Genomic DNA, 12,621 nt, shown 5'->3' with positions numbered 1-12,621 from the left:
AGTTGACAACAAGTAAGCAAATACCTACTGGACATGTCCACTCAAGTGTTTAACAGCACCTCAAAATCTGTATATTCAAGACTGACCTTACTATCTTTTCAACATCCTGTTCATTCATTTGCTCTCAACGTTGCTGCCCAGAAACGTGGGAGCCTGCCTTCTCACTTCACACATTCAACTGTTAACCCAACCCCATAGTGTAACCTCCTTAACATCAATCTCCTATTCTCCATCCTTACAGCTAAATTATGTTAGTTCAAGTCCCAATTATTTCTTGCACAGACTACTGCTTCATTTCCCTACTGTGTCTACATCCAATCAATCTTTTATACCATCACCACAGTGATGTGATTATTCTGTCACTTCTACTTAAAAACCTTCAACTACACATCTACTGTACACATTCCTTATTAAGATATAACAGGGTCTTCATGTTCTGCTCTCTCCTACCATTAGAGTCTCATTTCTTACCTTGCTCCGCTTTACTCCCTATACAGCTGAAATATTTCATTGCTTTCACTTTCCTGGAATGTTCCATGAACATATATAGCTTTGCTTATGGTATTCTCTCTGCCTGGTATACGCTTACCAACTGGGAGAAAGAATACCATACCATGTCTTTTTAGATCTGGCTTAGGCATTCACTACTTTAAGAAGCCTTTCCTGGCTCTCCAAAGGAGGACTAACATTTATGTCTCATTATGTTCTATGCATACATGTGTCACATCACCTATATCACTCTATAGTCCCTGTTGGTATACATTTCTAGCTATTCAGGTCCTTGAGCACTGATGCTGTACCTCACTCGTTACACATTTCCTTGTATCTACATACAAGAACATCACTAGAATACTACCAGTGATGTTATACTACATGCTACTTTCTTACTGTTAGCTGGTGCATTTATCTTCTTACTTCAGCAAAACATTTCTAGGTTGTACTATACTGACATGACTGAACAGTCACCAAAAACTTATGAACACTTCTAGTCACGTTAAGAACAAGATAATTCATCCAGTATAATAATTACATTTTTTGGGCTAAAAAAGAGGATGACTATTTGATAATATATTTACTGACCATCACTTCAGTATTTAGAATTGGTTATGCCTGCCTCCAAGAGTAGAACCACAAAAAACAGTTTTCACTGATGTGAAGGAAAGCCTTTAAATACAACCTTAAAATAGGCCATCTCAACCATTTTAATTTAGAATATTTCTGGGTTATTTTCAAAGCTAACTCTATAATTATGAAATACTTTAGGCTCAATAATATTTTAAAATTAGTAGCTGAAGGGAACCAGAATTGCTACTATATCAAGACTTAGCACCTTGAATAAGTGATGTAATGGCTTAATACCTTCCTCAATATTCTCCCTCCATCTTATCTGTGAAATGGTTACAAATACACGGGGATTTTAGAAGGTCTGTTTTTGCAAAGTGCTTTGAGGGAGAATACGTTTAGGGTACTTTTTAGAAGTCCTTAAAACACTACTTCCTATGGGTACTTTTTAGAAGTCCTTAAAACACTACTTTCTATGGGTTCTTTTTAGAAGTCCTTAAAACACTACTTCCTATCAGTAGAATTCTGAATTTCTTTTATGATTTGACTGCTTCCTCTCACTCCCTTGGCTAAGAGAACAAACATATCATAGGTTCATAGCATAAACAGTAAGTAAGTAATCTTAAGTAAATTATTTAATATATCCATTTATATTCACATACCTGGGAGAATGAGGATTTAGCTTATTTTTATAGGCACACAGGAAAGCAATTCTATAACCTATGTTCCACCTCTGCGTCCAATCTCTGGTTTTGTGGCAAATTTTTATTATTCTAGAGTAGCACTGTCCAAAAGAAATTTCCATGATAATGGAAAGATGTTATACCTGCATTGTGCAATATGGCAGTCACCATGTGACTACTGGACACTTGAAATGTGAGTGAAGAACTTAATTTTTTATTTAAATTAAAATAGCAAAATGTAGCTACTGGTTGCCATTTTGGACAGTGCAGTATAAATGCCACAGTCAACAAAATGGATCAAGTCTGATTTGGTTCCTGTCAAATTGGGCTTGGGTTAGAACCATACTGGGCTAGTCCTCTCCCCACTCAGAAGTCAGGCAATAGATGTGAGGGGATAACCCCCAGGAGTCTGCAAACTTTTTCTGTAGAAGGCCAGATAGTAAATATTTTAGGCTTTGTGGGCCAGTAGGCCAAACGGTCTCTGTTGCAACTATTCAACTCTGCCATTGTAACACAGAAGTAGCCATACACAATGAATGTGTAAAGGAGCTCGCATGGTTGTGTTCCATTACAACTATTTATGAATTAAAAAAATCAGAATTTTATGTAATTATCATGTGTTGTGGAATATTATTCTCTTTTAAATTTTTTTCAACCATTTAAAAATGTAAAAACTGTTCTTAGTTTTTAGGCCATACAAAAACAGTTTGTAGGGCCAAACCACCAGCCTGGTTTGCGAACCTCTGAGATACAAGAAAGGTCAGTGAGCGCAGGAAGAGACAGTCAACACTGTTAGTCATCAAGGAAATGCCAACTAAAATCGCAGTAAGGTCCCACAAGAATGGCAATACCAAAGGCTGGTGAAGATATGGAGTCCTTGTAACTGTTCTACACTGCTGGTGAGAGAGTAAAATGGTACAATCACTTTGGAAAATTGACAGTTTCTTTAAAAAGTTAAACATACCATAGGGCCCAGTCATCCTACTCCAAGTACTTAACTCAAGAGAAAAGAAAATCTGTGTCTACACAAAGACTTCCATATGAATACTCATAGTCCCTTTATCCACAGGGACTAAAAACTGGAAACCCACCCCCCACTCCAAGGGGTGAATGGATACATAAAGGGTGGTACTTCATACCATGGAACACTACTCAGCAATAAAAAGTAACCAACTACTAATACTATGCAACCACCTGAATGAATCTCCAAATCACTGTGTTGAGCAAAACAAGTAAAAAACCAGAGTACATAGTAAGTTCATTACATAAAATTCTAGGATATACAAATTAATTTACAATGACAAAAAGCAGATCAGGATTGTTGGGGGCTGAGGGTTCAGGGAGGGGTAGACTGCAGCTAGGAGGAAATGTTCTGTATTTTGATTGTGGTGAAACAGTCACAGGTATATATTTGTCAAATTGTACACTTTAAATGGATGCTGTTTACTGTACACATAAAGGTGATTTAAAGAAAGTCTTGATTCCACCGGCATCAGATTTACTCACAGCCATCTCTGTGAACTGATATATTCACTTTTGTAAGTGCTGTTTAAATTTGAAGAGATGAGTAAGGGAGGGATAGATAAGTTACTCTGAAGTCTCACACTATCACAGCGGATGGGATCTGCAGGGCACATTAATGGTAACCTATATCAAAGAGCTTTGAAGGGACAGGTTTTAGGAATTCCGTGAATTGAAATCTTTCCTGTTCACAACATCCTGATCTCCCTCTTTGGAACATGTATTTTAAGTCAGACTAAAATGTAAGATTCCAAGAATTAGTAAATAATGCTTTATGTTAAAACAAGCTTTATTTGTTAACACCTCTGAGGTACTGTCCTTATTTAAAAACAACAACAAAACAAAACAACAACAATAACGAACCTGTTGCTCAGATTCAATTTGTTTAAAAACATTTGTTATATGTCTTACGAAGGCTTGATGAAACTTGCTCAACTCTGGAATGACATTATCAATTCAAAATATTAAAAGGAAAGAAAACAAGGTCCCATTTTCTAGCAAGTTTTACTCATTCTTTTAAATTCTAGACTAGTTTTATTTATTTATTTTTTTTTGCGGTTCGTGGGCCTCTCACTGTTGTGGCCTCTCTCGTTGCGGGGCACAGGCTCCGGACGCGCAGGCTCAGCGGCCATGGCTCACGGGCCCAGCCGCTCCGCGGCACCTGGGATCTTCCCGGACCGGGGCACGAACCCGTGTCCCCTGCATCGGCAGGCGGACTCTCAACCACTGCGCCACCAGGAAAGCCCTAGACTAGTGTTTGACAAGACCTTACAGCGACTTGTCAGATGGGTCAATGACAAGTTAATGATAAAAAAAAAAAAGTCACCCACTAACACAAAATAAATAATATTTTAAATAATTTATGGCTATATATTGGGCAAAATTGGGATGGAGTTTGTTTTTTTTTTAACTGAGTACAGATATGTGAAATGCAAGTATGGCTTCCCAGATTCTTTTCAGAGCAAATGGTGTTACAGGTTCCTAGAGTCAAATTAAACGTCATGCTTGACCTTAGACAATGTCCTTTTGGAAGAGAGAAATAAAATACCAAAATTCAGGAATTAGTGGAGGTGACTCAGTTAAAAAAAAAAAAAAAAGAGATTTAAAATGATTTGCCAAACTTAGGACACAAGCTTTCAAAACTCTGCAAACAATACTAAATACACTTGGAAAAAATCCTTTAAAAAACCCTGCTTTTCCCATTTCTGACCTTAAATACACCCCATTTAATCATAAAATTGACTCAAATTTTAGGGCATATGTCTAGCATAGCTCTCAATTCTTTCTGAGACTACACACTTCAAATATAATTTCTTATCATACAAAATAGAAATGAGATCAGCTTTTGTGACCAACATACATTCATACACTTAAAACTTCTAAAAGGCCACCACAGCTGTAGGATCACAACTTCCTGATGTAGTACAAGGGATATTCTATTCATCTAATTGTTTTCCAAGGTATTTATAGGAAAGCATTTTGACTGCTTTTCATCTAACTAGTTTCTCTCTAAGAGAGGCTTAAACCCAGGGACTTTTAAGTGAGAATCATTTTTCAGTCTACAAGCAACAACATCTGACTAATAATGTTAATTTCTTGGCCCACAGAAAATGCCCTTCACTACTTACTGTACAACTAAGAGAGCTCTTTACTTATTATTTGGGGTATATCAGAGCTCAATTTGTGAGATGTCCTACAGACTCTTAGTACCACCCCCCCAAAAAAAACAACCACCTCTGAGAGTTAAGAAATTGGGAGGTGGGATAGAGGAAGGCATATTTAAGATAGAAGAAATGGAAATACTAGCATGAGCATAAATATTTTAGGAAAATTTATGACAATGTACACATGAATTGACAACACGGTGGTTTACTTGGGAGAGAATGGTAAGGAATGACAACTGGAAATGCCAGCCACAATGCTGGAAGTATAAGGGACTTCAGAGATCACGTAATCCATTCAAGGAGACTAAATGAATTGCCCAGTTAAATGGCATAATACAAATAAAGGGGCTTAGCATGGTGCTGGCACATAACAGATGTTGCATAAATGTTACTGTCACCCTTTCATCTACCCCCAACCAAGGTCCCCCACCAGTAAGTTGTACAATAACGACCACCACAACTGTCACCTAAATCTTCCAACAGTTCTCCAGTCTTCTGGAGACACTAGGTCCTTTCATCAACCTATTTCAAGGAACATTCCATTACTATTATCTCTATGATACCTACCTTATAGACTGGCTGTGAGCATTAAATGACATCATGTAAAATGGCAAGCAGCTAAAAGTCCCATAAATGCTAGCATGAAGTTTCCAACGCTGCCTTCTCTCAAACACATCTTTTCCATTTATGACGGTAGGAGCATGTGTGTATGTGTGTCTTCGTGTGCGTGTGCACAAACATGTATGAAGGAGTGAAGAGCGAGGGATGCAAATATCAGATATACTTAAGACCCAATTTTTGACAATTCCCCTCTTTTCCGCAAGATTTTGAGATGACTCCTGGGTACCAATCTCATTCCATTGAGAATTCCCTGTCACAGTGAGTCACTATAAGTGTGGGGCGTGAACTCAGATGTACTGGAATGGAGGAAAAAGGTGATGGGAGCAATAGTCCCTTCATTCAGAGACATGCTGACAAAAACCAATGTCTCACTACAAATTCACAACTCAACCCAGGCTCGTTATCTCTCCAATTAACATGCAACACCCCTGAAAGTAGGACATTACATCTTGTACTTTCTTGCATGTGTCTAAGAACAGGCCATCAGATGCTTAATAATCATTGTTTTTAATCATCCTCAAGAATTCAATATTTAAAAATTCAGCCTGCATGTAACTCTCCAGGAATACATAGTGAGACCGAGAACTAGCCTTTCACACAGGTCAAAAGAGAAAGGCTTGTAAATCAGTTTCTCAGTAAAATGTGGTAAGCATTTCATCTAAAAAGGAATGTATCTTTAAACTCGAGTTCTAAAGTTCATGAATGGCCTGAAACTGTAGGCAAATCTTTGTGTAGGTATACTTTCCCTCCTTAGAGAGCACACAGCTTCCACTACATTCTAAAAAAAAAAAAAAAAAAAAACCCAACTCCCCCCAAAGCTGAAGGACCACTGCTCTATACAGCTTCTCCCCTGGCTCTGAAGTTCAAGCTCTCATGGACAGGCCTTCCTCAGCTGGACTCCTAAAAGCATACTTAAAAATCAAATGACAGGATAGTACAATAGTTACCCTCAGGCAGAAGGATCTATGAGTAGTTGTCGGGGGCGGGGGGGGGCAACCAGAGGGACTTCTGAGGCACTGAAAATATTGTGGATTTCGGTGTTGGTTAGAAGAGCGTTCACTTGGGTTTTTTTTTTTTTTTTTTTTTTTTTGGCAGCGCTGTGCGGTTTGTGGGGTCTTAGTTCCCTGACCAGGGATCGAACCTGGTCCCTAGGCAGGAAAAGTGTGGAGTCTTAACCACTGGACCACCAGGAATTCCCAAGAGTGTTCACTTTGTGAAAATTCATCAGGCTGAACAGTTATGATTTTTGCACCTGTCCGAAGGTATACTTCAATAAGAGGTTAAAAAAAAACAGTAACAAAGATGGGTCACTTATACATAGCGGAAATCATTACATAATGTAAAAAAGAAGTCCTTAAAAATTATGTCCTAGGAAGGGTCCATGTGGTGAAGAGCTGAAACCTCCAGACAACAGCCAGTGAGGCACTGTGGCCCCTACAGCCCATCTGCCTGCAAGTAACTAACTGATGATGCCTGCCAGTGAGCATGTGGGTGAGCTTGGAAACAGGTTCTCCATCCTCAGCCAAGCCTTGAGAAGGACTGCAGGCCTGGCTCACAGCTTGAGGGCAAATGAAAGACCCTGAACTAGAACCATCTAGTTAAGCCACTCCCGGATTCCTGACTCAGAATACCTGTGAGATAATATATGTTTGGTGTTAAAAAAAAAAAAAATGATGCAACATCCAAATACTATCTTCCTTACGTATACTAAAGTGAGCGAAGTGGCCTCAGTAGTTGTACCTACAGAGACATCAGCTTATCGGTTTAAACTGGCAACTTTCCCTTCTCGAAGGGCTGTGGTACAATACTGGTTTCAAAACCCAACTAAGAAAAAAGAAAATACAGCTGGTGGTTATGAATATCAATTTCTGGATCAAATGGAAGTTAATATATCTGTAAGATACAGACCAGGGATCTTCTTAATGCTCCTTTCTTCTACCTCCATCCAAACAGAGATTCCATTACAGTAATATATTTTGCTTTATTGCATAAGTGTTTGAATGATACTACATGCATATATACAACCCTTAATTTTTCTGAAGGTTTTTCTCACGAGAGGAAGTAACACTAAATCAGAATTATCAAGTACATATAAATATGTTCTTTTAAAATACAGACATATTATTATAAATCCACAGAAGAGGTAGCTGGGGTGAGTGAGGGGACGTAGCTATTTCATATCATCCAACACAAACGTAGCATGCTTTGAAATCAATGTATTAAGTTCTTGTATCCATTTGACTTCTGAAGCCTGCCCAACACAGCATTAGAATTTGACACTTCAGCAGTCAGGCTCCAGTATCTTTCTCAGCCTGGAATCCTTTGCAGTGCCCAGCACAGCAAAGGGCCTTGCACACATTGAACTTTATGGTATTAGCTTAACTGAAAGAAAGTTAGAAAAGTAACTGTTTTTTCTTTTTTTCCCATTAAAAATTTTCGAAAGTTGTACAGAATTCTCTTCTCAAAATGAACCACGGGTAGATCCTCTCATGTTTCCTTGCATATTTTTAAAAGCTAAAAAGACAACTATCTTTTGCTCTCATCAGGCTAAACTTCTGCACTCTGTTAAATTTTAACCTGCCAGTTTAAATGATTCTTCTTGACTCTCTAGAGTTACACTGGTGGTCAATATTTAAACAAATATGACTATCTGAAAATTGTATTTTCTGTTACTACACAGTCATAATATAGAGCCCAGTAAATAATACTGTAAGATTGTAGGTAAGGCCCAGCATAACAACATAATAAATCCAACGGAACTCCACAGTTATCCTTCATTTAATATATTTACATATAATTATATGTTAAATATACTTAATATACAATTATTATATACGCTTTCCTTTTCCTCTCAAGAGCCTGAATATAGCTAGCACTATTAAAGCTAACACCTGATCCTTCTTAATTTTTTCATTACCACTGTACACTAAGCCATCTTCATTTCCTAACAATAAGTAGTCAGCAAGTGGAAACACTGAATCCTCATTATCTTATCTAACTTTAGATATTTAAAAAAAAAAAGGAAGGAGGAGTGTTCATTTTATGAAGATAAACACAAATGAGTTTGATTTTTTTTTTTACAGTTAATCACTGCCTCTATGGTGGGTGTTAAAGTCATCTAAGACCAAGAATAAGAAACTCATCACAACAAGGAGATTCTTTCTTACAAGTCTCTCTTCTTAAGAGGCTTGACTATGAACCAACAGAGCTAAAAGACACGAATATTACAATTTTCCCATTACTACCATTTTGTGACTTCCATTAAACACTTATCAGAAGAGATGCTCAGGACTCCAGCCTGAGAATCACATGACACTTGCTTAGTGTCAATAGAAAAAAAACAAAACAAAAAAAACTGCTCACCCTGGTGGTTCAGACAAGCACTAGATACATAATGAGTCAACTATTTAGTATTACGCATGAAACTTTCAAATAATCAGTCTTAAACCTTTGATACGCTCCTTTTTAAACTTCATGTTCCAATAGTGTTTTCAGAAAAATATTCCCCCTCAACGCACTTCAGATTTGTCTTTAATCTTTTCATTTATTTACTCTTTCCACACAGGGGAGAATCTATCTTTTTCTTGGGAAGGTTTTCCGCTACAATAAGGTACCACGTTAAACTTTCCGAGTATCCAATACTAAAAGTAATCTAGTGTTCTAACAAAGAAAAGCAATATGCCCCATTCTATTTAAGGAGAAAAAACTCTCGCAAACTTACTCTGTTGTTATAAAGACCACTAATTTAGAGAGTAACATACTACAACTCTCCAAAGTCAAACAAAACAATGGACTGGCAGAGTCCTCTTTGTTTTGAAAAATTAATAAATTCTTACTTTGGTAGATTTTTATTTTGGGATGGGTGGGAGAAAAATCCCCTTACTAAAAATAAGGCAGACCCTCCTTTGAGACATAATTGCTATGAAGACTGCTTTGACCCATCTTGACTTTCCTCTGGTGAGGAATGACAACCTTTTTTTCAAAAGGTGGGAGAGATCACATTAAGAGAAACTTCTTTGCAAGAGATAAAACAGATGTATATTCATAAAAGTACACGGACTTCCTCTGCCTTCCAAAGCATCATTCAGAAAGGCTATCTATTCAAACCATGTTCTGGAATGCTCACAGTACAATACTGGTTTCAAAACCCAACCAAGAAAAAAGAAAATACAGCTGGTGGTTATGAATATCAATTTCTGGATCAAATGGAAGTTAATTTATCTGTAAGATACAGACCAGGGATCTTCTTAATGCTCCTTTCTCCTACCTCCATCCAAATAGAGATTCCATTACAGTAGTATATTTTGTTTTATTGCGTAAGTGTTCTTTTTCCCCCAATAGATAAGAGCACGGGACCCAAAGTCAAAAGCCTTTGATCCACTTTAGCCTTACCTTAAGCAAATCTCATATCAGTTCTGTGCTTTGGTTTGTTTCTTCAAAATGACAGAAGTAGTTCTTGCCTATCTACTCTTTTAGAATGGAAGAATTAAAAAAATCCTTCACGCTTTAGAAATGGCTGCTATTATTATTACTATCACCTTGTACCAAGTTTTACTGGTACTTCTGAATTAGGCCATGATACTGGCTTTGAAACACAAATCCTGTGGTCTTCCATCTGTGGTTACGGTTTTTGATATAATTCGGTTCTGATAACCTCACACTTCTAAGATTTACTCTACTGATCCCTGGCCTGAGAATTTATTTAGTCCCTTCTCTCCCAAGTAATTGGTAGAAGTCACACCATCCACCTCCTTGTCGACATAATGTGAGGAATAAGATCATCCTCTTTACTCGAGGAATGATAACTATACAGTATGCAAAATAAGGCGACACTTGTTATCCTTTTTTCTTTCTACTTCCCACAACACAAAACCTCTGCTAGAAAATCCGAAGGTTTCTGACAACAGATTTGTAACAATAACTGTCATAAAAATATCAGATCTAAAGCACAGAGAGGAAAAACTTTATCTAGTTTGCAAGAAATAACCCTGAGTCCTACAGCTACTATTAGGTTCGGTATGGGTTGTCCCTTCCTAGGGCCTGTGCCGTGTCTTTGAAGAAAAGTGGCCTGGGCCCAAAGCACGCCTGGGGCAGCCCTGGAGCCCGATCAAGACCCTCCAGAGCAACGTCTGCACCCAACGTTGCATCTCTCGTTTCAGACACACCCCCTCCACCCCGTGTTTCAGAGGAGGTGTGGGCACTCAACTCCTTCACTGGGGATAGGGGCACCGGAGGGAGGGCGGGCCCAGGCCTGAGCACCCATTTTGGAGGACGGGGGAGCTGGGCCCTGCAGGCGGTGCGATCAGCAGTGGGGGAGTGTAGGACGCATCCGTGGGAGGGGGGAGGAGGCCGGAGGGGGGGTCTCTTGTACTCGGGGGCGTGAAGAGGAAGGCGGCGGGAAAAACTCGGTAGAGCGAGGTTTGTCAGTGCGAGGTGTTCTTTTTGTTATCTGTTTAGGGCTGGCGGGTGTGATGGGGAACTTCCCCTCAGGACAGAGTCGGCAAGGGGTCTCCCTCCCCTCCCCGTCTTGCGGGGCACTGAGGACTTGCGAGAGGCCTCCCTCCAGTGGGAGGACAGTCACTGATAAGCGATGTAGGCTGTGCCAGCTGGGGCGCCGATCCCTGAACCTCCAGCCCGGCGCGAGAGGCGTGGGACGGGGTGGGAGGGGATGGAGGAGGCCCCCGGCCCAGGAGGCGGGAAAGGCCCCAGAGCTCCGGGACGGGCGGCGGCTCCGGAGCCCCGAGTGGCAGCGGCGCGGGCCCGGTGAGCCTCGAGCCGGCCCGAGCCCCTTGGGCTGCGTGCGACCCCACTCCCCACTCTCCGTGGCCGCCCCCTCCCCCGCGGCTCCTCTCACCTGCACATGATCCGCCATTTTGCTCCATTCATGCTCCTCTCCGGCCCCCCTCCCCCCCAGCGCGCACCTCGGCCGGGCCGCCGCCGCCGCCGCCGTCGCCGCTGCGCCTGCGCGCTGGGGGCTCGTCGCGCTGCGCTCGCGGCGTAGCACCGCCCGGCTGCGTAGGCCCGGGCGGCCGGGGCCGCGGTTGGAGAATGCGCAGCGCCGTTGGGATGGCGTAAAGGCGCGGCAACGTCAGCGGCCCGGAGACGCTGCGGGCGGGTGGAGGAAGGAGCGGACCGAGGGGCGCGAGGGGAGGGGGCCGGGGGAACAAAGCTTTGTTTACATGGTTTTTAAAGGGGCCGTGCTCGCTCCGGCGGGCGGGCGAGAGCGGCAGCGGGAGTTGGCGCTGCCTTAGCTCATCGGCTTCGCGAGGGCTCCTCGAGGGGCCGGGACCTGTCCCCGCCCAGACCCCTGCACCTGGCGGATTCCTCTCTTCCCGAGTGTCCTCACGACGTGCCCCCGGACGCTCCCTACCGCTCTGCGGCCGCGCCACTGCTGTAACACCACACCCCCAGGGGGGTCTTCCGGTGCGCCCACCGCCCCAAACCCCCGCCTGGGACGCCGGCATTATGCTTTACACTGCCGACGGTGGCCGAATTTGTTTGTGTCTTTCTGCTCCAGTGGACAGGAGCCACTGCTCTCTGATGCTGGGTTTTACCAGCAATCCAAATCTTCTTGTTTCCATTTCTATCCTTTTCTCCACGATGAACATTCATGGAAGTAGCCGCCAAAGAGTGGTGATGTTGGAAACGTGCAGAAGACACGGTTGCGATCTTCCGTAATAGGTTGTTACCTTAACCAGCAGTCTAGGCTGCCTCCTGAGAGGGGTCAGAAGCTGGGGGAGGTGGTGGTGGGGAGTGATAAAGGAGTTTTAGAACCCCTGGCTCAGTCTGAGTGGGGAAGCCATCCCTCTAGGTCAGGTCAGGTAAGGCTCTGCCTGCTGAGGCCAATTCCAGCCTTTCCCACTAGGAATGATCCGTGTTAGATAATGCCGGATCCCGTTTTCAGTTGGATTCCACTCTGGCTTCCAATCATGGCCCCCAGATTAGATTTTAGCTGGATTCTGAGAGTGTTGGTTGTCTGAAATTTGTATTGACTAGGGGCCACCACGTGCGATGGAACAGATTATAGTAGTGAATGACACACAGTTTCTGTTGTGGATCGAGAGGACTGG

The 12,621-nt window shown here is 41.8% G+C and overlaps 1 protein-coding gene across 2 annotated transcripts in view; it reads right to left on the bottom strand.

Annotated features, from left to right (window-relative positions):
• XPO7 (exportin 7) overlaps positions 1-11,503 on the bottom strand; it is an 86,073-nt gene extending 74,570 nt beyond the window's left edge. For both annotated transcript variants that reach the window (XM_060102497.1, XM_060102498.1), the window contains exon 1: positions 11,406-11,503. In XM_060102497.1, the coding sequence (XP_059958480.1) occupies positions 11,406-11,423 (18 nt within the window). In that variant the 5' untranslated portion in view covers positions 11,424-11,503. The remainder of the gene's footprint in view (positions 1-11,405) is intronic.
• Between the last annotated feature and the right edge of the window lie 1,118 nt (positions 11,504-12,621).

This window comes from Mesoplodon densirostris, chromosome 6 (genome assembly GCF_025265405.1).
Source record: "Mesoplodon densirostris isolate mMesDen1 chromosome 6, mMesDen1 primary haplotype, whole genome shotgun sequence".
Classification (NCBI taxonomy): Eukaryota; Metazoa; Chordata; class Mammalia; order Artiodactyla; family Ziphiidae; genus Mesoplodon; species Mesoplodon densirostris.
The sequence above is the reverse complement of the archived record's forward strand: the minus strand, read 5'-3'. Positions and strand labels throughout refer to the sequence as shown.